This window comes from Populus trichocarpa, chromosome 4 (assembly GCF_000002775.5).
Source record: "Populus trichocarpa isolate Nisqually-1 chromosome 4, P.trichocarpa_v4.1, whole genome shotgun sequence".
In the NCBI taxonomy this organism is placed as follows: Eukaryota; Viridiplantae; Streptophyta; class Magnoliopsida; order Malpighiales; family Salicaceae; genus Populus; species Populus trichocarpa.
The window spans coordinates 6,404,492-6,431,546 of NC_037288.2; the positions used below are offsets into that span (position 1 = coordinate 6,404,492).

The 27,055-nt window shown below is 36.4% G+C and overlaps 3 protein-coding genes across 5 annotated transcripts in view; all 3 read right to left on the reverse strand.

Moving 5' to 3' along the window:
• The window catches only part of LOC18097562 (uncharacterized), a 56,618-nt gene that overhangs the window by 24,865 nt on the left and 4,698 nt on the right, over positions 1-27,055 (reverse strand). Inside the window, exons 1-10 of one of the 3 annotated variants that reach the window (XM_052451996.1) lie at positions 24,471-25,149; positions 23,400-24,008; positions 21,923-23,296; positions 21,518-21,842; positions 21,111-21,366; positions 20,773-20,989; positions 20,302-20,663; positions 19,928-20,077; positions 19,702-19,790; positions 19,398-19,601 (exon numbers count right to left, since the gene is read on the reverse strand). In XM_052451996.1, the coding sequence (XP_052307956.1) occupies positions 19,724-19,790; positions 19,928-20,077; positions 20,302-20,663; positions 20,773-20,989; positions 21,111-21,366; positions 21,518-21,842; positions 21,923-23,296; positions 23,400-24,008; positions 24,471-24,575 (3,465 nt within the window). In that variant the 5' untranslated portion in view covers positions 24,576-25,149 and the 3' untranslated portion in view covers positions 19,398-19,601; positions 19,702-19,723. Of the gene's footprint in view, positions 1-19,397; positions 19,602-19,701; positions 19,791-19,927; positions 20,078-20,301; positions 20,664-20,772; positions 20,990-21,110; positions 21,367-21,517; positions 21,843-21,922; positions 23,297-23,399; positions 24,009-24,470; positions 25,150-26,676; positions 26,842-26,944; positions 27,034-27,055 lie in introns of those variants that run through there. The other 2 variants (XM_052451998.1, XM_052451997.1) reach the window with 2 other exon arrangements.
• Positions 123-4,192, reverse strand: LOC18097560 (uncharacterized ATP-dependent helicase C29A10.10c). Its single transcript, XM_024599838.2, has 8 exons — positions 3,654-4,192; positions 2,391-3,518; positions 1,966-2,290; positions 1,628-1,886; positions 1,306-1,522; positions 737-1,107; positions 507-653; positions 123-403 (listed from the first exon to the last, which is right to left on the reverse strand). The coding sequence occupies exons 1-8, from the start codon at positions 4,152-4,154 to the stop codon at positions 376-378; spliced, it is 2,976 nt and encodes a 991-aa protein (XP_024455606.2). The 5' UTR covers positions 4,155-4,192; the 3' UTR covers positions 123-375.
• LOC7480271 (uncharacterized ATP-dependent helicase C29A10.10c) lies at positions 13,321-18,597 on the reverse strand. Its single transcript, XM_002305215.4, has 9 exons — positions 18,395-18,597; positions 16,863-17,387; positions 15,600-16,727; positions 15,175-15,499; positions 14,837-15,095; positions 14,516-14,732; positions 13,948-14,318; positions 13,708-13,864; positions 13,321-13,604 (listed from the first exon to the last, which is right to left on the reverse strand). The coding sequence occupies exons 1-8, from the start codon at positions 18,509-18,511 to the stop codon at positions 13,717-13,719; spliced, it is 3,090 nt and encodes a 1,029-aa protein (XP_002305251.3). The 5' UTR covers positions 18,512-18,597; the 3' UTR covers positions 13,321-13,604; positions 13,708-13,716.

Genomic DNA, 27,055 nt, shown 5'->3' on the forward strand with positions numbered 1-27,055 from the left:
TTTGTTAGGCCGGTTGAGCTATAATAGTTTTTTATAAGTAAAAATGCAATTGGCCGGGCTTTAATAACTATGTTTGTCATTTTTTACAAGTAAAAATGCAACGAGGAAATGGAACTTCATCCTTCAGAAATCCAAACTTTATTATTATTATTATTTGAAGAAATCTAAAATAAGAAATTACTGTAATGTTACGTTCATGAGTTTCAAAGGCCTCGGGAGACATTCTCTGGCTAGAAGCTGGAAATGTAAAAGAGGCATCATTGTCCTTGCCCTTCAAGAACTTCTATTTCTTTGGATTGGAGTTGTAATTTGGTTCTTGACGAGGAAAGAATCTGACCCCACTAGTGATCATTCTGATCGACGACATCGCTTCTGCTAATTCCTTTTGAGCCTCCATTGTTTTCTGATCACAGTCAGCATAAAACTAATGTTAGATGCTATTTCCTGGAAAAACCATTAAGGCAGAGATAAAATCGACGGTGGCACCAGCTAGAACTGTAGCATACCTGGCAGCTTTACCCGTTGTGCCTGGTTCATCCTCTAGACAGAGTGATGCCAGTGATTTCGGCAGCTGCACAGCATCGGCATCGCCGCAGCTGCCCTGACGATCACTACACGAGTCCACTGTCCATCTCATTGGAACAACCAAATTCCTGCAGCAGAAATGGAAAAGTGATAAGCAACATTTTGACTCCAAAGAAGGAAAAATATCTTGAAATCCTTGCAGTTAACTTACCCCTCCATGCATTTGTATAAGCAGCGATTCATCTGCTCCTCCGTGTAATTCCAAAACAAGGTGTCGAGACTCATTGCTAGTTTTGGTATATCAGATGATGGTAAAATATCCCAAACCTTCAAAACATGAATCCAGAATGAGTTTTCCTGCAGAATGTCCACAGTCCAGACCATATTTAGCTGTCCACTAACATTATACTGCTCTATCAGTGGAGAAGAAATGCCACTGGGAACCATTAGGCTTCTCTTCTTGCGAGACTGACGCTGACGCCAACCATTTGAAAGCTTGGCTAATAGGGAAAGCACTTCCTTACAGATTCTGACATTCTTAACTCTCGCCACGGATCTCCGAAAATCATCACTGAAAAAAACCTGTATTAAAGTGAAGGTAACAGCTAATTAATACCTGGCACCGGAGCATGACATCACTGTTGGCTAAGAAGCAGTAATATCTGTTCTGAAGAATGGCTTGCTCCAGTTCCATGGATCAGCAGAGCAAGCAACTATTGTATATTCTGTTAATATTTCTAAACAAAATATTCAAGACTTGCTAAGAACTAATAAGCTTACCATCCATCTTGCATTCCGGAACAATGGGGAGTGAGTTCGTAGCAGAACATCAAGTCGGCCATGCTCGATCAAGCTTTCTGTAATGGCCTGATCCAAACTCTCATCCTCTTCAGCATTATAGAAGCATTGCCGATGCTTCGCATCGTTGACTATCTTCTTCCAAATAGAGCCACTCCTAACTAAAGTTGCTTCATTTCCTAAAATCCAGAGGCAGAACCTCCACACCAGAAAATATACAAGTTCAAATAGGAATGGAGAAAAAAAAAAGAAAAGGAAACGAAACTTTTGAGCTGCTGATGTTTTCTCGATTGTTATTTAGTACCTTGCACGAGTCAGCGCCACATTTGCTCGTTGAGGATTCGAAACAAAACCCACCGATCCGTTCTCATTGCTTCGAACAGTAGAGATAATTATCAGATCCTCCTCTCCACCCTGAAAACCATCAACCGTGCCAACGCTTACAGAAAAGGCACTGTCAGAGTCTGAAATGAATTTCCCAATCTTCTCTTGAATTGCATGAACTTGAGCCTGGTATGGTGATATGATACCTATGCTAACCTTCTGCCCAGTGCCATTAATATCTGTAACACAAAAATGAAGTCAAAAGAATTCTGTAAATCAATAGATACATTAGAAACATCTGATATTTCTAAATAGAACCTTTGAAAAGTCTCCCAACTATATCAGCAGCAGCAGCAGCCTCGACTGTATTTTTGAAACTCCGTTGCTCAACAAATTCCTCTTTTCCATGGGCTAAATTTATGAAAGAGTAGGATTCAAACATGTCTCCTTGGAGAAACCGTCTCCTGTAGCCAGTTTCTTTGACGTTTGGCGCATCCAAAACCTGGCTGCCATAGAACTCCGTATTCGGAAATAAGCTTATTGATGGATGCATTCGATATTGAATGTTTAGAAGATGGCTCTTGCATCCCAGCTTTACGAGCCTCTCAAACAAACTTCTACCAAAACCAGCCTTCCCTGAAATCTAATAGTGGTGCATTTTAAACATGTTATGGTATGAAAAAGTAAAAGGTTTTGATGGCATCAAAAGATAGAGGAATAGAACCATTCAGGAAAATCCAAACCTCGCTATTAACGATGGCAGGCAATTGCCGTTCATCTCCTATGAGAATAGCATGGTGAAGGCCGAAGAGTTGTAAGGGGATGGTTGATTCACATTCTTTGAGCTGAGCAGCTTCGTCAATCACCAAGCAACGCAGAGGTGCCATTCTTATACTATGCAGCCTGGCAGAGCTTGACACGGTACAGAAAATCAGGCATGCATTTGATAAGCAGAATTTCTCAATAGCATTTTTATCAGCGAATTCTGGAACCTGAAATTTTAGAGAAAGTAAGCGTAGAGTATTGAGGCATTCCCTTTTTTCATTTATCAACTTTATACGATTATGAAGTTTTCTTTCTTCATCTTCATTTTCCCCTAGAATCTGCTTTAAACCTTCATCGGCAGCACTGAGACTAAGCAACAAGGTTTCAAGTGATGTCATCAAATCAAGAGCCCTGGTCATGATCCTCATCACTTGTAATGAAATCAAAGTAGTCGGTAAGTGTGTATACAAATTCACAATACAGAACTTTAATTGCTTTCCGGAGAAATCAAATCTTTTCCATACGAATTGCTCACAAGTCAAAAGTCCTTCCTTTCCCATGTTATCCTGCAAGTACAAATGGTATTGCGCTTCAGAGTCTTCAAGTAAACTTATCAATAAAGCTAAAATGTGTTTCCAGCCAGTTGATGGATCAAAGCTCTTCTCAAGTATATCAGCACGATGATCAAGAAATACATGAAGAAGGTCATTCTGATCACCATCAACCTTCATTCTCTCCCAATTCCCAAACAGAATTATGTCTCCCATGCCATAAGTTTCATATTCAACTAAATCGGCAACTGTACTCACGACACGAGCTGCAACTTCTACCACTGCAATGTTAGTTGGAGCACATGTAAGTGTTCTGCATTTCATTCTTAATAGTGCGTGTAATAAGCAACTAGCTGTCTTTGTTTTCCCAGTTCCTGGAGGACCCTGTACTAATTTGACAGTGTACTGATGCCAGCATCTGGCTGTGTGAATACAGCTTAAAACCGCAGCTTCTTGCGAGCTGTTTAAATTAGAAGACTGTAATGTATCCCTTATGCAGGCAGAGGCAGCATCACTTTTTTTACGAGAAGAGCAGATAGTACAATCTCCATCATCCTGCATGAGATCAGTTATAGATGCAGTCAAGCTCAATATAGAAATGAATACAACAAACAGATTTGCCATCTTCAAAGCTGGGGATTACCAAAATGAGATGCTGAATCAAGAAACCAGAATCATAGTTCTTCTTACATTGAAATTATTTTGCAGCACTTTCTCAATAACGTTCATGTTCCTCCCTTCGAGTTCCAAGTGCAACGATCTCCATATTCGCAAATTTGTCGTCAGATTTATCAAACGAACAGCAAAGAGTGTTCCATTCTTCAAGCCTTCTTCATCCACTATGGGCTTCGAAGACAGAATCGAGGCTGTCAAACGATTTCCCCTTTTCACGGCATGAACGAAAGCAACATGATAGGATTGCTGGGTCTTCCTTAAATCATCAATGCACTTCAGTTTCACATTTGTCAGGGCTATAAGATCCCCAACCCAAGGCACATATCCACCTCTGGTTTCTTCCATCGAAATTTCGTAAAACAAGTCCTTAGGTGGCTTGTAATCCTTAGATTTTCTAACACGAAGTATTCTATAAGTTGGTGCTCCAGCCAGTGATTCTGTACTTGAAAGCAAATCAGCATGTGTTTCCACATGTAGGGGTGTAATGAATGCTTTCATGTAATGAGCTGTTGACATGAAGGAGTTTGTAATAAATTTTTTGGAGTGAGATTTTGTCTTCCGCTTCTGCAAAATTTGGTATTTCGTCAGTTTCTGCAATTATTTTGGTATTTCGTCAGTTTCGTCTTCCCTTCAGCTTTTACAATTTGGTAATTCCGTTCAGTTTCTGCAAATTTGTTTTGTGTTTTGGAGTAATCGTATAAGTTTGAGAAGATATTTGTTTAGTTTCTGCAATCTCTGTTCAGTTTCTGCAATTTGGTATTTTGTTTTCCGCTGCTTTTGCATTCTGGTTCTTTGTGATTGTTGATTATGGCTACTGAAAGAGATGATTCGCTTCAGTCTGTGAGTGTGAGGTTGGATGGGAAGAACTATTCGTATTGGAGCTATGTAATGAGAAATTTTCTTAAGGGTAAGAAGATGTGGGGATATGTTAGTGGAACTTATGTGGTACCTAAGAATACTGAAGAAGGAGATATTGTCTCGATAGATACATGGGAAGCAAACAATGCAAAGATCATTACTTGGATCAACAATTCTGTTGAGCATTCTATAGGTACACAGTTGGCAAAGTATGAGACAGCAAAGGAGGTTTGGGATCATCTGCAACGGTTATTCACGCAATCAAATTTTGCAAAACAGTATCAGTTAGAGAATGACATACGAGCTCTTCACCAGAAGAATATGAGTATTCAGGAGTTCTATTCTGCCATGACAGATCTTTGGGATCAATTGGCTCTTACAGAATCGGCAGAATTAAAAGCATGTGGTGCTTATATTGAACGTAGAGAGCAGCAACGATTGGTACAATTTTTAACAGCACTTCGCAGTGATTTCGAAGGACTTAGAGGTTCAATTCTGCATCGTTCTCCACTGCCCTCTGTTGTCAGTGAGTTATTTGCTGAAGAAATACGTCTTCAGTCTTATTCTGAAAAGGGAATTCTTTCTGCTTCGAATCCTTCTGTACTAGCAGTACCTTCTAAGCCATTCTCTAATAATCAGAACAAGCCTTACACAAGGGTTGGCTTCGATGAGTGCAGTTTCTGTAAGCAGAAAGGTCATTGGAAGGCTCAGTGTCCTAAGTTGAGACAGCAGAATCAAGCTTGGAAGTCTGGCAGTCAGTCACAATCTAATGCTCATCGATCACCTCAGGGTTATAAACCACCACACCACAATACTGCAGCAGTAGCTTCCCCAGGCTCTATTACCGATCCTAATACTTTAGCTGAGCAATTTCAGAAGTTTCTCTCCTTGCAGCCACAAGCAATGTCCGCTTCTTCCATAGGTCAGTTGCCTCATAATTCCTCAGGTATGTCACACTCTGAATGGGTCTTGGATTCTGGTGCTTCACATCATATGTCTTCAGATTCCTCATCTTTTACCTCAGTGTCCCCTTTGTCCTCCATTCCTGTTATGACTGCTGATGGCACTCCTATGCCCTTAGCAGGTGTTGGTTCTGTTGTCACACCTCACTTGTCTCTCCCTAATGTTTATCTTATTCCAAAACTCAAATTGAATCTTGCATCTGTTGGTCAAATATGTGATTCTGGTGATTATTTAGTCATGTTTTCTGGTTCTTTTTGTTGTGTACAGGATCTGCAGTCTCAGAAGCTGATTGGGACAGGCCGTAGGGAGAATGGGCTATATATTTTGGATGAGTTAAAAGTGCCAGTTGCTGCTGCTGCTGCCGCTGCTACTACTGCTGATTTGTCTTCCTTTCGTTTGAGTCTTTCATCTTCTAGTTTTTATTTATGGCATTCCCGTCTAGGTCATGTTTCGTCTTCTCGTTTGAGATTTTTGGCATCCACAGGAGCTTTAGGAAATTTGAAAACTTGTGACATTTCTGATTGTAGTGGATGTAAACTGGCAAAATTTTCTGCTTTACCTTTTAATCGAAGTATTTCTGTTTCATCTTCACCATTTGATTTGATTCATTCTGATGTATGGGGACCTTCTCCTGTTTCCACAAAAGGAGGGTCTCGATATTATGTCTCTTTTATTGATGATCATACTCGTTATTGTTGGGTTTATTTAATGAAACATCGTTCTGAATTCTTTGAGATATATGCAGCTTTTCGAGCTCTTATCAAAACTCAACATTTTGCTGTGATCAAATGCTTTAGGTGTGATTTGGGTGGGGAATACACCTCTAATAAATTTTGTCAAATGCTTGCCTTAGATGGAACCATCCACCAAACTTCATGTACAGATACTCCTGAACAAAATGGTGTAGCTGAAAGAAAACATAGGCATATTGTCGAAACTGCTCGTTCTCTCTTGTTGTCTGCTTTTGTTCCTAGTGAATTTTGGGGAGAAGCTGTTCTTACTGCTGTAAGTTTGATTAATACAATTCCATCTTCTCATAGTTCAGGTCTATCTCCTTTTGAAAAGCTATATGGGCATGTCCCTGATTATTCCTCATTTAGAGTCTTTGGTTGTACTTGTTTCGTTCTTCGTCCTCATGTAGAACGCAATAAGCTATCCTCTCGATCCGCTATTTGTGTCTTTCTGGGTTATGGTGAAGGTAAAAAGGGGTATCGTTGTTTTGATCCAATAACTCAGAAACTTTATGTGTCTCGTCATGTTGTCTTCCTTGAGCATATACCTTTCTTTTCTATTCCATCCACTACTCATAGCCTGACAAAATCTGATCTTATTCATATAGATCCTTTTTCTGAAGATTCTGGTAATGATACCTCTCCCTATGTTCGATCAATTTGTACTCATAACTCTGCAGGTACTGGTACTTTACTCTCTGGCACACCTGAAGCTCCATTCTCATCTACAGCCCCTCAAGCTTCATCTGAGATTGTGGATCCACCTCCACGTCAGTCCATCCGCATTCGTAAGTCCACAAAACTACCAGATTTTGCTTATTCTTGTTATTCTTCATCATTTACTTCCTTTTTAGCTTCTATTCATTGTCTCTTTGAGCCCTCTTCCTATAAAGAGGCAATTCTTGATCCGCTTTGGCAGCAAGCTATGGATGAGGAACTTTCTGCTTTGCATAAGACAGATACTTGGGATCTGGTTCCTCTACCTCCTGGTAAGAGTGTTGTTGGTTGTCGTTGGGTGTATAAGATCAAGACTAATTCTGATGGGTCTATTGAGCGATACAAAGCTAGGCTGGTTGCAAAAGGATACTCTCAACAGTATGGTATGGACTATGAGGAGACATTTGCCCCGGTTGCCAAAATGACTACTATTCGTACTCTTATTGCCGTAGCTTCGATTCGTCAGTGGCATATTTCTCAGCTTGATGTTAAAAATGCATTCTTGAATGGAGATCTTCAAGAAGAAGTTTATATGGCACCCCCTCCTGGTATTTCACATGACTCTGGATATGTTTGTAAGCTTAAGAAAGCATTATATGGTCTCAAACAAGCACCTCGTGCTTGGTTTGAGAAATTCTCTATTGTGATCTCGTCTCTTGGCTTTGTTTCTAGCAGTCATGATTCTGCTCTTTTTATTAAGTGCACTGATGCAGGTCGTATCATTCTGTCTTTATATGTTGATGACATGATTATTACTGGTGATGATATTTATGGTATTTCAGTTTTGAAGACAGAGTTGGCTAGACGATTTGAAATGAAGGATTTGGGTTATCTTCGATATTTCCTGGGTATTGAGGTAGCATACTCACCTAGAGGTTACCTTCTTTCTCAGTCGAAATATGTTGCAGATATTCTTGAGCCGGCTAGACTTACTGATAACAAGACTGTAGATACTCCTATTGAGGTCAACGCGAGGTACTCTTCTTCTGATGGTTTACCTTTGATAGATCCTACTTTATACCGTACTATTGTTGGGAGTTTGGTATATCTCACCATTACTCGTCCAGATATTGCATATGCTGTTCATGTTGTTAGTCAGTTTGTTGCTTCTCCTACTACTGTTCACTGGGCAGCTGTTCTTCGTATTTTGCGATATCTTCGGGGTACAGTTTTTCAGAGTCTGTTACTTTCATCCACCTCTTCCTTGGAGTTGCGTGCATACTCTGATGCTGATCATGGTAGTGATCCCACAGATCGCAAGTCTGTTACCGGGTTCTGTATCTTTTTAGGTGATTCTCTTATTTTTTGGAAGAGCAAGAAACAATCTATTGTTTCTCAATCATCCACCGAAGCAGAATATCGTGCCATGGCATCTACTACCAAAGAGATTGTTTGGCTACGTTGGTTACTTGCTGATATGGGAATTTCCTTTTCTCATCCTACTCCTATGTATTGTGACAATCAGAGTTCTATTCAGATTGCTCATAACTCGGTTTTTCATGAGCGCACTAAGCACATTGAGATCGATTGTCATCTTACTCGTCATCATCTCAAACATGGCACCATTGCTTTGCCTTTTGTTCCTTCTTCCTTGCAGATTGCAGATTTCTTTACCAAGGCGCATTCCATCTCTCGTTTTCGTTTTCTGGTTGGCAAACTCTCGATGCTTGTAGCTGCCGCATCGTGAGTTTGAGGGGAGATGTTAAATAATATTTATGTAGTCTTATTTATTAAGGGTAGAATAGTACTTTCAGTTTGACCTATATATACTTTATTTGTATTTAGGTTAACACTATGCATTCATAATAAACAGATTATTCAAAATTGTAGCCTTCTTTTTGTAGTTGATCTCAATTACTTTAACAAATGTCAGAGTTCAGAATCAATCTGAAGCTTGTAATCTAGCTAGCAGGAAATCTTGGTATGAATTCTCAAGAACTTAATCTGCCCAATTTTTTGAAGAAAAATGTGCAGTGGAGAAACTAATTGGTTTTGACAGAAATTTAAATCCAAAGAACATGATGTTAAGAAAAGTTGTTTTAAAACCTATTTTAAACTTGAATTTAAACTTATTATAAAATAATTATTTAGCCTATATGAATCATTTTTTGTCGGCTTATTAATTTGTTCATGGTGGGTAATTAAAATGGATAAATAGTGGAAATTAATTGTAGTAGTTCTATATCATGTTTTGTTTCAAAATACACTATAAAAAAAGACTTCAAGGAAAGAGTAATTGACATAGAAACTCTTCTGCATCTTAGTTTTTCAACTTATTCTATTTAGTTTCAAGCTATATTTTTCCTTTTGCTTTCCTTCTAGAAAAAAACTATGAAGAACATAACAAAACATGGAATAAGATTATGATTTTCCAAGAGAATGTTATTGCAAATTAACAAACCTGGTCTTTGTAAAGATCCTCATTGAGCACATCTTGAATAGACCAAGAAAACACTGAATCTAGTAACCCTCTACCCTTGACCTTTTCCCTCTTCACATGATCAGTTCTCGCGTCCATTGCTTTCCTGTTACATATTCATCGGCTTCTCAAAAAACACAACAACGTTATGGTTATTATGAGTTGCAAAATGAAGCACAAACTCACCTAGACAGTAGCAAACCCAGAACAGTTAATGTCTTGAGCACTTCTGCTGGTGCAGGAAAAGTAAAGGCCGTGCTTTTCCTTAGAAACAAAGACTTGTTACATTAAAAATGTATTTCTTTCATAGACTTCATGTCAACTTTCGTTTCCATCTTTTATTATATTCCAAGTCTTTCTACCTCGTATATGGTCTTCGTTAAGGATACGTCAAGGATGCAGAGAGAAGAATGGCTTTGAGTAAATTTAATTGTTATCCCTGTAGATTCACAAATGTTTCATACCTATCCCTGGAGTTCAAAATTCCTAATATAATTTCTTAGTTTAAATCTTTTCTAACTCAACCTTTCTACTCAAACAAGATTCTTTCAAGCACTATTCTTCCTCCCTTCTTTTAAGGTAGTTTTTGGTATGTTGAACAATATTGTTTGGATTGAACTGTACTAGATAAATAAATATCATGTCCTGTAGTTTTGATATCTTGTCTAATATTTGAAGTGTAGATTATAATATATATTGTTTTCTAAATCAAAATTAAAAGAGGTATTCAAATATAAGGTGAAGGTAAAATATAAAAAAAATTATTTTACTCTTAATATGGATTAATGTCAAACTTACATATTTTAAAAAAATAAATATTATTTTTTTTACTTTAATTTATATTGAGTTTTGAAATTAATAATATTATAATAACCCTAATTATAGAACTCAGACTGGACGAGTTCGAGTTTAAAAAAAAATAGAGGAATGATTGATCATACCTAACCCAACCAAAAACTCAAGTCGACCTACGATTCGGTCGAACAACACGAAATAAAATACGTGTCAAAAATCCTTTGATTTTTTTTTAAAAAAAGTTGGTCAAAACAATATTGTTTTGATTCTTGAAAACAATTTGGGTCAACTCGAGTTGACCCTCCCGTCTCTTCACATAGATTCCAAATGTTCATTAAATGTATGCTTATTGGACCTCATTAAATGTTCAATCATTCAGAAGTACACATTTCTAACAAGTTTTCTTTCTGTCACTACTCCCTCTTCTACCCCCTTGGTTTTATAAGGATGATGATACATTTAGGTTCCTTTTGTTTCAGAACCGTAATATCACTGGAGTTCAAGAAGTGTCATGACCTGATTTTTGAATCCTTAACCGGCATATAAGTAAGATTCTCCTCTAGAGTTTCATATTTATGTGAACTCAAAATCATATACGAACTTATCTTTTAAATACCTCAATCAGAGTTTAACACAACAGTAAAAACAAAATTAACTTCATAATATAATTAGATTGTATTAATATAAAAGTTAATACAAATTCATAGTTGTGGAGCACTAACTAAACATAAAGGAAAAGTATAAATTTTAACAAAAGAGCAGGTTCTGAAAGTCCAAAAAAAATGACCTGCTAACAAGCTATAAGCCTGAAAAGATAAATAATGAGAGGGTGAGTTCAACAACTCAATGAGTAGATATACACACATAAGGTAATACAACAATGAGGAATATATATACAATTATGGCTTTAGGTTCTTATAGGAAGGCTTCTCAAGTAGGCCATAACAAGAATATCATATGGTAAAACTCGTTAGAAAATCAAAATGCAATGAGCATGAGGCTCCGTACTGTGGGATGATCAGTCCATACAGGTTGGTGACTCCCCCGACCAACTAGGGTTCAGATACGATGTGCACAAAGACTAACACTACCCTGTTAACGTGGGTATTCTGACTGGCATACCATAGGTTCATAATCATAATCAAACAAACATATTCATATCCCAATGCTCAACTCATGACATCAATCAAATGAGGAGCTATCAATTCAGAAGTCAATTCAAAAGTATATATTGGCTCATATCAAGAATTCAGATTCAACAATTGATCATGTTTTATCGTAACAAGGATAATAATCAACATATATCTATTATCAAGAAGCATGATCCAATTCATATTAACAATTCAAATATTTATACTATTTCTCATGCATATGGAAAATTATCCACTCACCCGACTCAAAAGCGAACAGAACTCGAAAGCAGATACCGAAAGAAATCCTACAAATATCCCGCAGCTAGAATATCAGGATTATCTAAATACGAAAGGAAACATACTAAAAAACAACTCGAAAAGAACTTACAACCTATTTAATCCACTTAACTAAAGGTGTAACTCATAATCATATATGTTTATGAACCAAACTAGACATTTTTTTTTCAAAAACTCAAAAATTAAACGGTTTTCCCGAAATCTAATTCATAAGATAACAAATCATAAAACTTGATAATAATTCACTAAATAACCCTAAATTATTCATCAAACTAATCTGAAAAAAGCTAATATTATAGCCAATGAACCCATCTGGAATTTTATTATATTTTTAGGGTCAAATTGGAGGACCAAACTGAAAAGATCATAAATCCATGACTATACTGGAATTTTCCCAATAATTCATCCTCAATTCTATCCAGAATCTCGAATTATGCTCCAGGGACCAATCTAGAATTTTAGTAGATTTTTAGGGGTCAAACTGTAATTTTGTCAAATTGGAGGACCAAACAAAAAATGTCATAAATTCATAACTATACTGTAATTCTGCCTATAATTCATCTTTTATTCCGTCCAAAATCTCATATTATGCTCTGGGGACCATTATGTAATTTTCCAAGTTTTGGGGACTAAACTGTAATTTTCACAAATTGAAGGACCAAACTGAAATTTCATCATCTTCAAACTCAAACCTAGAATTTCCACACATTACCTACTATTATCTCAATATTTCTAACTCAAATTCACCATTTAAACAAAAATCATAACTCAAAATCATCATCTTTACTTACAATCTTCCAAAATCAACTAAATAACTAATTATCCATAACAATCAACCTATAACATTCAAATCAATTTATCAATCAACCCAAAACAAAATCTCAAAACTCTAATATCCAACAAAACAGAATTTTAAAGATAAAAGAACACACATTTATATATTTTAAAAAAAAAAATCTTACCTTTAAACTTATTTTCTTCAACTCTCTTTTATTTCCCTTATCTTTCCCTCTTTTCTCTTCTTCTTCTTCTTTCTCCCTTCTCTCCTGCAGTCCCTCACACTAAAATTTCAAATCCCTCTTTCTTTTTTTTTCCTTTTCTATTTATACTTATTATGTTTATTCAATTACCACAATACTCCTTATTCATTTATACACACTTTTAAACCTTTATTGCCTTTTCCTATTCATTTATTTCAAAACATCACAATTTGGACCCCATTAAATGTCTAATATTTAGGAAGTACACACTTCTAACAAGTTTTCTTTTTGTCATTGCTCCCTCTACTGCTCCTTGGTTTTATAAGGATGATGATACATTAAGTTTTCTTTTGTTTCATAATCGTAATATCACTGAAGTTTAGGAAGAGCTGGGTGTAGTCGAACCATCCAGAGGTTGGACTTTTATTTAACTATGGAAGAATTGGTGCTTTTGATTAAAAAAAATGAATCATCATGTCAATCTGAATTATTTTTTTTCAGACAATGTTTAGTTTTTTTTAAAACAAAATTTCTTAATATTAACTCGATTGGATTTGGACCGAGTTGCTTCAAATGAGTAGTGAGTCAATATATTGGATCACTTAGGTTTAGCCGAGTTAATATCACTATTGATTTAAATTAAATTCGGATTAGATTTCGAATCTTAAATTTGCAAGGTCAATATGTAAGGTTGGGCGGGTTTCAATAATTATGTTTTTGACAAGTAAAAAATGAGTAGTATGAATCCCCTTTAGTTGCCACAACATATGAGGAAATGGAACTTCATCCTTAAGAAATCCAAACTGTATTATTATTATAATTATTTGAAGAAATCTAAAATCAGAAATTACTGGAATGTTACGTTCATGAGTTTCAAAGGCCTAGGGAGACATTCTCTGGCTAGAAGCTGGAAATGTAAAAGAGGCATCATTGTCCTTGCCCTTCAAGAACTTCTATTTCTTTGGATTGGAGTTGTAATTTGGTTCTTGATGAGGAAAGAATCTGACCCCAACAGTGATCATTCTGATCGACAACATCGCTTCTGCTAATTCGTTCTGAGCCTCCATTGTTTTCTGATCACAGTCAGCATAAAACTAATGTTAGATGCTATTTCCAGCAAAAACCATCAAGGCAGGGATAAAATCTAAGGCGGTACCAGCTAGAACTGTAGCATACCTGGCAGCTTTACTCGATCACTAGACGAGTCCACTGTCCATCGTCTAGACAGAGTGATGCAAGTGATTTCGGCAGCTGCACAGCATCGGCTTCGCCGCAGCTGTCCTGATGATCACTAGACGAGTCCACTGTCCATCTCATTGGAACAACCAAATTCCTGCAGCAGAAATGGAAAAGTTATAAGCAACATTTTGAATCCTAAGAATGAAAAATATCTTGAAATCTTTGCAGTTAACTTACCCCTCCATACATTTGTATAAGCAGCGATTCATCTGCTCCTCCGTATAATTCCGAAACAAGGTGTCGAGACGCGGTGCTAGTTTTGGTATATCAGATGATGGTAAAATATCCCAAACCTTCAAAACTTGAATGCAGAATGAGTTTTCCTGCAGAATGTCCACAGTCCAGATCATATTTAGCTGTCCACTAACTTTATACTGCTCTATCAGTGGAGAAGAAATGCCATTGTGAACCAGTAGGCTTCTCTTCTTGCGAGAATGATGCTGACGCCAACCATTTGAAAGCTTGGCTAATAGGGAAAGCACTTCCTTACAGATTCTGACATTCCTAACTCTCGCCACGGATCTCCGAAAATCATCACTGAAAAAAACCTGTATTAAAGTGAAGGTAACAGCTGATTAATACTTGGCACCGGAGCATGACATTACTGTGGGCTAAGAAGCAGTAATATCTGTTCTGAAGAATGGCTTGCTCCAGTTCCATGGATCAGCAGAGCAGCAACTATTGTATATTCTGTTAATATTTCTGAAAAAAATATTCAAGACTTGCCAAGAACTAATAAGCTTACCATCCATCTTGCATTCCGGAACAATGGGGAGTGAGTTCGTAGCAGAACATCAAGTCGGCCATGCTCGATCAAGCTTTCTGTAATAGCCTGAGCCAAACTCTCATCCTCTTCAGCGTTATAGAAGCATTGCCGATGCTTCGCATCGTTGACTATCTCCTTCCAAATAGAGCCACTCTTAACTAAAGTTGCTTCATTTCCTAAAATCCAGAGGCAATACCTCCACACCAGAAAATATAAAAGTTCAAATAGGAATGGAGAGGCAAAAAAAAAAGGAAACGAAACTTTTGAGCTGCTGATGTTTTCTCGATTCTTATTTAGTACCTTGCACGAGTCAGCGCCACATTTGCTCGTTGAGGATTCGAAACAAAACCCACCGATCCGTTCTCATTGCTTCGAACAGTAGAGATAATTATCAGATCCTCCTCTCCACCCTGAAAACCATCAACCGTGCCAACGCTTACAGACAAGGCACTGTCAGAGTCTGAAATGAATTTCCCAATCTTCGCTTGAATTGCATGAACTTGAGCCTGGTATGGTGATATGATACCTATGCTAACCTTCTTCCCAGTGCCATTAATATCTGTAACATCAAAATGAAGTCAAAAGAATTCTGTAAATCAATAGATACATTAGAAACATCTGATATTTCTAAATAGAACCTTTGAAAAGTCTCCCAACTATATCAGCAGCAGCAGCAGCCTCGACTGTATTTTTGAAACTCTGTTTCTCAACAAATTCCTCTTTTCCATGGGCTATATTTATGAAAGAGTAGGATTCAAACATGTCTCCTTGGAGGAACCGTCTCCTGTAGCCAGTTTCTTGGACGTTTGGCGCATCCAAAACCTGCCTTCCATAGAACTCCGTATTCGGAAATAAGCTTATTGATGGATGCATTCGATATTGAATGTTTAGAAGATGGCTCTTGCATCCCAGCTTTACGAGCCTCTCAAACAAACTTCTACCAAAACCAGCCTTCCCTGAAATCTAATAGCGGTGCATTTTAAACATGTTATGGTATGAAAAAGTAAAAGGTTTTGATGGCATCAAAAGATAGAGGAATAGAACCATTCAGGAAAATCCAAACCTCGCTATTAACGATGGCAGGCAATTGCCGTTCATCTCCTATGAGAATAGCATGGTGAAGGCCGAAGAGTTGTAAGGGGATGGTTGATTCACATTCTTTGAGCTGAGCAGCTTCGTCAATCACCAAGCAACGCAGAGGTGCCATTCTTATACTATGCAGCCTGGCAGAGCTTGACACGGTACAGAAAATCAGGCATGCATTTGATAAGCAGAATTTCTCAATAGCATTTTTATCAGCGAATTCTGGAACCTGAAATTTTAGAGAAAGTAAGCGTAGAGTATTGAGGCATTCCCTTTTTTCATTTATCAACTTTATACGATTATGAAGTTTTCTTTCTTCATCTTCATTTTCCCCTAGAATCTGCTTTAAACCTTCATCGGCAGCACTGAGACTAAGCAACAAGGTTTCAAGTGATGTCATCAAATCAAGAGCCCTGGTCATGATCCTCATCACTTGTAATGAAATCAAAGTAGTCGGTAAGTGTGTATACAAATTCACAATACAGAACTTTAATTGCTTTCCGGAGAAATCAAATCTTTTCCATACGAATTGCTCACAAGTCAAAAGTCCTTCCTTTCCCATGTTATCCTGCAAGTACAAATGGTATTGCGCTTCAGAGTCTTCAAGTAAACTTATCAATGAAGCTAAAATGCGTTTCCAGCCAGTTGATGGATCAAAGCACTTCTCAAGTATATCAGCACGATGATCAAGAAATACATGAAGAAGGTCATTCTGATCACCATCAAACTTCATTCTCTCCCAATTCCCAAACAGAATTATGTCTCCCATGCCATAAGTTTCATATTCAACTAAATCGGCAACTGTACTCACGACACGAGCTGCAACTTCTACCACTGCAATGTTAGTTGGAGCACATGTAAGTGTTCTGCATTTCATTCTTAATAGTGCGTGTAATAAGCAACTAGCTGTCTTTGTTTTCCCAGTTCCTGGAGGACCCTGTACTAATTTGACAGTGTACTGATGCCAGCATCTGGCTGTGTGAATACAGCTTAAAACCGCAGCTTCTTGCGAGCTGTTTAAATTAGAAGACTGTAATGTATCCCTTATGCAGGCAGAGGCAGCATCACTTTTTTTACGAGAAGAGCAGATAGTACAATCTCCATCATCCTGCACGAGATCAGTTATAGATGCAGTCAAGCTCAATATAGAAATGAATACAACAAACAGATTTTCCATCTTCAAAGCTGGGGATTACCAAAATGAGATGCTGAATCAAGAAACCAGAATCATAGTTCTTCTTACATTGAAATTATTTTGCAGCACTTTCTCAATAACGTTCATGTTCCTCCCTTCGAGTTCCAAGTGCAACGATCTCCATATTCGCAAATTTGTCATCAGATTTATCAAATGAACAGCAAAGAGTGTTCCATTCTTCAAGCCTTCTTCATCCACTATGGGCTTCGAAGACAGAATCGAGGGTGTCAAACGATTTCCCCTTTTCACGGCATGAACGAAAGCAACATGATAGGATTGCTGGGTCTTCCTTAAATCATCAATGCACTTCAGTTTCACATTTGTCAGGGCTATAAGATCCCCAACCCAAGGCACATATCCACCTCTGGTTTCTTCCATCGAAATTTCGTAAAACAAGTCCTTAGGTGGCTTGTAATCCTTAGATTTTCTAACACGAAGTATTCTATAAGTTGGTGCTCCAGCCAGTGATTCTGTACTTGAAAGCAAATCAGCATGTGTTTCCACGTGTAGGGGTGTAATGAATGCTTTCATGTAATGAGCTGTTGACATGAAGGAGTTTGGGATCTCCTCCACCTATTAGGGGACAATATCAGAGTTCAGAATCATTCTCATGCTTGTAATCTGGCTAGCAGGAAATCTTGGTGTGAATTTTCAAGAGCTTAATTTGCCAAACTTTTGAAGAAAATCTTGCAGTAGAAAAACCAACTGGTTTTGACAGAAATTTAAATCCAAAAGCTCTTAAAAGAACATAATGTTAGAAAATTTGTTCCTAAGGGCCAAATTAAAATGGTTAAACTTAATTTAGTTAAGACTTTATTGAAAAAAAAAATTCAATAAGATTTTTTAAACAGAAATATTAACATGGTTTAAATAAATTATATATATTATATGTAAACTAGAAATTAATCTCAAACAGTACTTTAGTATGTTCCTGTAGAATCTAAAACCCTTGATACTTCACCGAATAAATACAAAATTTTCTTATAATTTATATAATAAAAAATTAAAGAATCATAAATAAATATAAGCAAAGTGACCTTGGCTTTAGATACCGGCATGGACTTGGATCTCATGTTTTAGAGACTAGCTATAGCAATTCACTGTATTATTGACTTGAATTTCGTTCTGACTCTTCTTTAGCATGTAATGAACTATTTTTTATCAATTCATTAATTGACCTAGTCTATGAATAATAATTATGAAAAGTTTTTTTATTTAACATGAAAAGGTAAAATTCAAAAAATATTGTTAATTTTGTTTTATGGTGGACAATTAAGGCTACACCTTAGTTTTTCAGCTTATTCTCTTTAATTTAGAAATACAACTAAAAATGATAATAATAGAACATTAATGACAAATAATTAATTATTGACAACAATAAATTCTCAATTTAATAAAAGAAGTTGAAAGAAGAGTATTTAATAAATCCTACGTCTTAGTTTTTCAACTTATTCTATTTAGTTTCAAGCTATATTTTTCCTTGAGCTTTCCTTCTTAAAAAAAACTATGAAGAACTTAACAAAACATATATGGAATAAGATTATGATCTTCCAAGAGAATGTTATTGCAAATTAACGAACCTGGTCTTTGTAAAGATCCTTATTGAGCACATCTTCAATAGACCAAGAAAACACTAAATCTAGGAACCCTCTACCCTTGACCTTTTCCCACTTCACACGATCAGTTCTCTTGTCCATTGCTTTCCTGTTACATATTCATCAGCTTCTCAAAAAGCACAACAACATTATATGGTTATTATGAGTTGCAAAATGAAGCACAAACTCATCTATACCGTAGCAAATCCAGAACAGTTAATGTCTTGAGCACTTCTGCTAGTGAAAGAAAAGTATATGCCGTGCTTTTCCTTGGAAACAAAGAAAAGCTTGATACATTTAAAATGTATTCCTTTCATAGACTTCACGTCAACTATCGTTTCCACCTTTTATATTCAAGTCTTTCTTCCTCGTATATGGACTTTGCCAGGGATACAGAGAAAAGAATAACTTTAGATTCACAAATGCTCCATACCTATCCCTGTAGTTCAGAATTCCTAGCATAATCTCTGTCGTTTAAACGTTTTCTAACTCAACCCTTCTACTCAAACAAGATTCTTTCAAGCAATATCCCTTCTCCCTTCTCTTTCATTTTTGTTCTATATATATGGTTTCTGCGCCAAGAATCTTTGTATGCAGTGAAACTTGTTGCAACCTTTGAATTTGTTTTAGTTTGTCAAAGAGATCCCTCCGTATGGGCCGGTTCCAACATTTTGTTAGCCATTTAATTATCGGTGGTAAAATTGAAACATTTTAGAAACTATAAGATCAATGTTGGAAAAGCTATAGAGGCAAAAATATAGTCTGCCGTACAACGTTTTTGGTACCTAATGAAATAACGTGCATGTAGAAGAATTTTGACGTAGTTTTGAAATATATATATATATATATCAACGGATTTTAACTAGATAGGGAGACAACTTCTGCGTTATTTTATACGAAACTTGTCCCGAGTTTAACAACCCTGTTTAGAAGATGAACATCATCTCATTTTTTATTCCCACTATATATTTCTCCTCTTTAGCTCATCTAAAATAAAAACATTAACATTGAATTAATGCCTGAAACTAGAAAGGAAAAATATCTTCATTAATTTTTACAACCCTTTTGCAACATAATTAGACTTGGCATAGGTTGACATAGTTAAACAAATATATAGCTATGCAACAAGTAGGGAGGACTTCATTCTTCAGTCAGACAGCTGCAACTTCCATTCAAGAACTTGTAGAGCAACCTGAGGAGTCAAATTGTCATCTTAATTTTTGTTTTCACACATTAGAGCAAGAGAGATTATTCTAAAAATATTTTAACAAGAGTACTAAAGATGTTCTTACCACATTAATTATTATTTGGCCTTCACCACGTAGGTTTTGATCCCCTTGTTCCACTGCTAAATCCATCTTTCTTAGACCTCAAGGGCTGTCTGATACTCATGAATATCATACAAGAATTGGTGATTCGAAGAATACTACTGATAGAGTGGTAGGTCGAAGCTAAGACAACATAAAATTTGACCTTTCTATTGTGAAACAAATTGTTCAGAGTTTTAGTATTGCATACCTACTAGTTGTTGCTGGTGCTTCTGATTCATCCCTGATAACAAGTGAAGCTAATGGTTGTGACAGAAGCTGTGCAGGATCGGTTTCAGGATTACTACTCTCCAGAGAGGCACCGGAACTTATTGACCATCTCATTGGAACAACCAAATCCCTGCCAATTTATAAATGACAAAGTATCCATAAACATCCATTTCAATGCACAGAAGGAGGGAGGAGAGAGGTCACAGGTTTGAGACCTGCCCTTATTCCTCAAAACAGGAAAAAGAACACGCCTGTTTAACAATGGCTTCCTAATGCTGAAGCCAACTCAAGCTACTGCTGCTGTACAACTCCCACTCTATAATATCTGAAGAAGGAAAATAGAAAGATGCATACCCTTCTGTGCATTTGTGTCTGCAGCGGTTCATCTTATTCACTGTATAATTTCCAACGACAGCATCGAGGCTCCTTGCTAGTTTCGGTAAATCATGTAATGATAAAACATCCCAAACCTTAAGAATTTGAGTGTCGTTTTTGTTTTCCTTGATTATATTCACTGTCCAAATGAGACTGAGCTGGTCATTGACTCTGTAATTTTCTAACAGTTCAGAAGAAGTTCCGTGTAGGACAATGATGTTTCTCTCTTCAGGAGATTGACGCCAGCCACTTGAAAGCTTTGCCAACAAAGAAATCACTTCCTGACGAGCCTCATTTCCCACTTTCATAATAGATTTCCGAAAGTTTTCACTGAAGCAAAACTTCAATGGAAAAAAGGCTGATGTGAGAAGTCCACTGAGTAGCATTCAGCTTCAGACATAAGAGTAAGAATTAAGAAAATTGTGCAGCAAGAAAAATCAGCATACATACCTTCCATCTTGCATTTCTGAACAGTAGAAAATTGACATTCAACAAATCATCAAGTTGGTCCAACTCTAACAAGGCATCCATTATTGCCTTGGACAAGCTTTTATCCTCATCAGCATTGTAGAAACACCCTCGTTCCTTCGCGTCAGTAACCAATTTCTTCCAAATAGAGCCACTGTTGACAAGAGTTGCTCCATTTCCCAGTATCCAGAGGCAGTACCTTAATTAGACATAGCATCGCAAAATTTTATTCAAAATCACCAATACACATGTACTTACACATGAACCTGCCTATACTTGCTCGAACTATTGTCTAACTTAAAGTGTTTGGAAAAAAATACCGTGCACGGGTCAGCGCAACATTTGCCCTTTGGCGATTGGAAAGAAAACCCACTGATCCACTTGCATTGCATCTGACTGTAGAGATAATGATAACATCCTCCTCGCTGCCTTGAAATCCATCGACAGACCGAACATTTACAGCAAAGTCACTAAATGTACTGTAAGTATTTCCAATTTTTTGTTGAATTGCATACACTTGAGCATTGTATGGTGATATGACTCCTATGCTCATCCTCTTTCTTGCCCTTTTAAATTCTGCAAGAGAAAGAAAAGGAAAGCTTTAGCTTTCAAACTTGCATGCCAATCAAAAGTAAAACCAATAGCAATGTCATATATTTGATTTCCCTAACAGCATTTCTTAAATAACAAAAAATCTAATAGCTTCTGATATGACTCAAATGCATACCTTTAAAAAGGCCTGCAACTATTGCTGAAACTACAGCAACCTCGACCAAATTTTTCTTGCTGCGGCCGTCGTTGGATTGCTCTTTCCCATTGGCTACATTAATAAATGAGTAAGGGCCATACATATTGCCTTGAAGGAATTGTTTCTGATAGTTTCTTTCTTTGACATTTGAAGCATCCTGAATTAGCATATCATAGAACTCTTTATTTGGGAATAAGCTTATAGATGGGTGCATCCTATACTGCGTATTCAGAAGGTGTTTCTCGTGTTCCAGTATTACCAATCTCTCAAACAAACTCCTCCCGAATTCAGCTTCCTCGGAAATCTGATGAAGGTGTGTGACAGAAACATTAGAACTTATGAATAACCTAGTAAATGGGTCGCGAGAAAGATAAACTTTATCACCTTGCTTTGAACCATGGCAGGAAGTTGGCGCTCGTCACCTATAAGAATGGCATGGCGAAGACCAGAAAGTTGCAATGGAATAGTCGATTCACATTCTTTAAGCTGGGCAGCTTCATCAATAACCAACAATTTTATCGGTGTCACTCCTTCTGTGTGCAACTTGGCAGAGCTTGAAGCAGTACAGAAAACCAGACACGCATTTCCCAAGCAAAAGTATCTGGCTGCCCTATTATCAAAAAAATTGGGAACTTCAAATTCTCGAGGAAGTGAATTCAGTGTCTGAATACAATAGTTTCTCATAAAGGACAACCGGGAAAATTGACCAGCGCTGCTTCCTTCATTTTCAAAATCGTTGAGGACTTGTTTTAAACCTTCATCTCCAACACTAACACTATACAACAAGGGTTTGAGGCAGCTGAGTGAATCAACAGCTCTTGTCATGCTCTTCACCACTTCTAATGAAATGATAGATGTTGGCAAGTGCGTATATAAACCTGCAATTAAAATATCCAACTTCGCACTAAGGAATTTGAACCATTCCTTTACGAATTCCTCGAAAGAGAGAATATCTTCCTTATTTACCTTTCCATCTTTATATTCCTTTTCCTCACACTTTGTAAGATTCTCTTGATGAGAAAAAACCTTTTGTTTTTGTTTTTGTTTTTCCTTTTTCATGTCATCTTTCAAGGCCTGAAGAAGAACTCTGTTCCTGCCCTTTTTGTTTTGATCATTGACCACTTCATCTTTCTCTTTCTTGTTGTTTATCTCTTCAATTTCAAGCATTTCATCTTCCTGATCCTCTCTCTCTCCCTCCTCATTTTTTTTCTCCATATTTTCCAAGTACCGGCGGTACTGATTCTCAGGATCTTCAAGCAAATTTATCAATGAGTCTACAGTGTGCTTCCACCCATTCGACGGGCTAAAGCAATATTCAAGTACTTTAACACGATGGCCAAGAAATATATCTTCAAGATCATCATTCTCAGAGATCTTCATTCGCTTCCCATTCCCAAATAGAATTATATCTCCAAGTCCATAAGTGTCATCTTCACGAGAGTCTGTAACTAGCCTTAGGAGTCTCGATGTTACTTCCAACACAGCAATATTGGTTGGAGCACATGTAAGGGTCCTGCACTTCAATTTAAGGAGAGAGAACAATAATAAACCAATCATCTTTGTTTTGCCAGTCCCCGGAGGGCCCCAAATTAGTTTCACAGTACTTTGATGTTGGCATTCACTCAGACCAATGCAGCTTACAATTGCATCTTGCTGCGAGTCATTTAAATTGGAAGAGCTGATTATGGTTTCTTCCATACCAGAAAGTGTAGCACTTTTATTCACTTCAGATAAGCAGTGAGAGCAATCTTGGCCATCCTGCAGGATCAGACACAACATCTGTCAGCTAGGCAAGTGAATGGTTAGAATATAGCTAAAATTTCCACATATCAGGAAAAATTAAATGAACCACCCTTCTTACAGCTGAGCTAGTATGAAGCACATTCTGGATAATGTTCATGTTCCCTCCTTCCAGATCTGAGTTCAATGATCTCCATATACGAATATTTGTCATCATGTTCACTAGGTAAACAACGTAGACATTAGCTTTCATGGTCTTTCGCCTTCCTTTTCCAGCAATGATAGACTCCTTTTTATTTTCCTGGTCTTCTATTTCAAATTGAATGGGTTTGGATGTGAGAGTTGACAAAATTACATATTTATCGTCGTCATCTTGCCATTCAGATAGCCTATGAACATATGCAAGAAGATAGTTAAACCCAGGCCTGTTCAAGTCATCAATGTCTTTCGGTCTTACATCTGTCAAAGCAAGGAGATCTCCAACGTCAGGCTCATATATTTCTTTCCCATTGGCTTTGTTTCTCCTTTTTTTAAACCAGATGTTATAAAACAAGTCTTCCGGAGGCTTATTCTTTTTATCCATTCCCACTGAAAAGATTTCTCTTGTAGGTGCTTGGGAGATCATTATCATGTTTGAGCATAAGTCTGCACGAGTTTCCTCGATTAGTGCGGGAATGAATGACTTCATGTAATGTGTTGTTGACATGAACGTCTCTGGTATCTTCTTCACCTGTTGATGAACAATAATTACTGCCATAGACATCAAATGCAAGAAAAGGGAGAGGAAAAAAAGAGAGCATATTCACAGGAACAAGAAATAATCGAGCATTCTTGCAATTGTACATAATTGTCAACTATTCTTAAGTCATTTCTCAAAATTATAAAAGATATAAGAAGTAGTCACTGCTATAAATGAACATCAGAAACAATATGTTATGCCTTACTAACCAACAGATGCTTAGCTTATTGATCCCAAGTTAGATAACCTTGTTGCAGCAAAATCATAAGGTCATAAAAGGAGAAGTCTCTAAATGATCTCACTTTAATCAAGTTGCCAAATTTAATCAGGAAAAATAAAGCTTAAGCAGGCTTTCCTCCCCACTAAACAACCAGAAAAACAGACCATATAAAAAATTAAAAATCTGAAGTGCATCATACACATAAACATGAGCAGAATGGCATGCATGCAAACCTTGTTTCTGCAAAGATCTTTGTTGAGTACATCCCCGATAGACCAAGAGAACACCAAATCTACCAAGCTTCTACCAGCTACTAATTCTTCTTCAGTTTTCTCCATCGTTTCACCTCTCTAGTAAGCGTCCGTAAAATCAGTTGACGAAGCCGATAGTAAGGAAACAAAATAAAAACTCTTGAACTTACAAAGAAACAATGAAAAAATGGGGCAGGTCCCTGAAGACTGAGATGGAAAGAACACACTGACTACAAGTCAATCAAAAGTAAATTAAAGCGAGCAATGTATCGAGAGTCTTAGTCCCTACGGAAACTACAGTCTCTTGTTTTCTTGTTCATTGTTTTACCCCTATAGATATAGAGCAAGCATTGCTTTTTTTTCAAGCGTTTTAAAGCAAAACTAAACATCAATTAAAGTTAGGGATAGCATATGAAAAAAGAGAGGAATCAAGAGAGGAAGCTTTCATACGAGGAGGCCAAAGGACTTTTCCTGGTTATAAAGCAGATAGAGTACTCCATATTCCTACGTATTCTCCTTTACTGTGACATTACCGATTCACAAATGTTGATTATTGAGTAGAGGAAAGGACACAAATGCATTCGTGCAATACGATGATGATTTACATTTCTGCCCCTTACTCTTTCCTCGAGTTCAGATCATCTTCTTGTCGCTGTCGTCGACCACTTTCATCCCTCTAAATTTGAAGGGATTGAAGAGACTATTGCCTTGATAAATGTACAATTGAATATATTAGCTTGATTTTCTTAAAAGAAAATCTTATACCAATTTTTTATGAGATTCTAAATAATCTGTAATAGGATGAGCTGAAATATAAAAACGTAAACCATCTCCATCAAATAAGACGAAGAAGAAATTGTGTCGTTGAGTTTTTAATAATTATGATATTTTATTTGTATGCAAAATAAAATATTTAAAACTTACTAGTAACTTAATATGGTGATTTTTGCTCACTTATTTTTCATGACAGCACACCTCTTATAAAAAAAAAAATTATTAAACTTAATTTTTATTCAATTCAATATTAAAAAATAAAATTGAAAATAAAATTCAACTAAAAAAATGAGCTGAGTAACTCGGGTTAACTTGTCAAACCTAGATCATTTGACCATGATAACACCATAAAAAATAAATTAAAATAAATTATGAAACTCAATTCTTAATCAACTGAATGCTAAAGGATAAAAATAGAAGGAAAAAAATAATTATAAAAAGACAAAAAAAAAACATTTGAGCCAACCAACCATAATCGTAAGTCGTAACCCGAGTCATGAGACCATGATAACCTTATAAAACATAAACTGAAATAAATTATGAAATATAATTTTCAATCAACACAATATTAAATGATAAAATTAAAAAAGTTTCAACAAAAATCAATCGGCCTAACCCGTATTAACCCAAGTCATAAGACCATGACAACTCCATATAAAGCAAATAAATAAAAATATAAAGCCTAATTCTCAATCAACCTAATATTGAAGGATTAAATTGAAAAAAAAATAAAAAAATAACTCAAGTCAACTCGGGTTAACTTGTCAAACTCGGGTCAAGAGATCGGGATAGCTCTATAGAAAAAAAATTAAAAAAAAAATTATAAAGTTCAATTCTCAATCAACTCAATGTTGAAAGATGAAATTAAAAAAAAAATCAATTAAAAAAATAAATAAAAATAAAAATCTTAACCAACCTGACTAACCCGCAAAACTCACAACCTTGATTATGAGACTATAATAATCCCATAAAATATAAAAGTTGTTTTTTAGAATCAAGGAGTAAAACATCTTGACATTTCACTACTCCCTTTAGTATGTGTTATAATTAAAATTATAATAATAGTAGAAATCATAATATTTAGGTCATTTATTTGATTTGTCCACTCATATAAAATTCGTTAAAATTCATTTTTTATATTCATCTTCGTCCCCTCTTCCATGCTCCTCATTCGATGAAGTCCTAAAATCAAATAAAATGAAGATAATATATTTTTACAATTATCACTGCTATTATTGTATTAGCTCCCTGTTTTTTATATGGTCTTAACTTCCCCACTGTTTTTTAAGAAACCTAGGCTGGGTTTTAATAACTGGGAGATGAAATCATCATCTCATCTTTGATTCCCACTTCATATTTCTCTTCTTCAGCACATCCAAAATAAAAACATTAACGTTAAATTAATGCCTGAAACTAGAAAGGAAAAACATCTTCATTAATTTTTACAACCCTTTCGCAACATATTATATTTAGTCCAGATTGACATGATTAAACAGATATATAGCTATGCAACAAGTAGGGAGGACTTCATTCTTCAGTCAGACAGCTGCAACTTCCATTCAAGAGCTTGTAGAGCAACCTGAGGAGTCAAATTGCCATCTTAATTTTTGTTTTCACACATTAGAGCAAGAGAGATTATTCTAAAAATATTTTAACAAGAGCAGTACTAAAGATGTTCTTACCACATTAATTATCATTTGTCCTTCGCCACCTAGGTTTTGATCTCCTTGTTCCACTGCTAAATCCATCTTTCTTAGACCTCCAGGGCTGTCTGATACTCATGAATATCATAC

Coding starts and splice junctions, on each gene's coding strand:
- LOC18097560 (XM_024599838.2), bottom strand. CDS start 4,154: ATGTCAACAGCTCATTACATGAAAGCATTCATTACACCCCTACATGTG. Junction 1,887..1,965: donor AGTTGGGAGACTTTTCAAAG/GTTCTATTTAGA, acceptor TTTGTGTTACAG/ATATTAATGGCACTGGGCAG. Junction 1,108..1,305: donor TCCGGAATGCAAGATGGATG/GTAAGCTTATTA, acceptor ACTTTAATACAG/GTTTTTTTCAGTGATGATTT.
- LOC7480271 (XM_002305215.4), bottom strand. CDS start 18,511: ATGGACAAGAGAACTGATCGTGTGAAGTGGGAAAAGGTCAAGGGTAGA. Junction 17,388..18,394: donor AGGATCTTTACAAAGACCAG/GTTCGTTAATTT, acceptor GTCCCCTAATAG/GTGGAGGAGATCCCAAACTC. Junction 13,865..13,947: donor TTATACAAATGTATGGAGGG/GTAAGTTAACTG, acceptor TTTCTGCTGCAG/GAATTTGGTTGTTCCAATGA.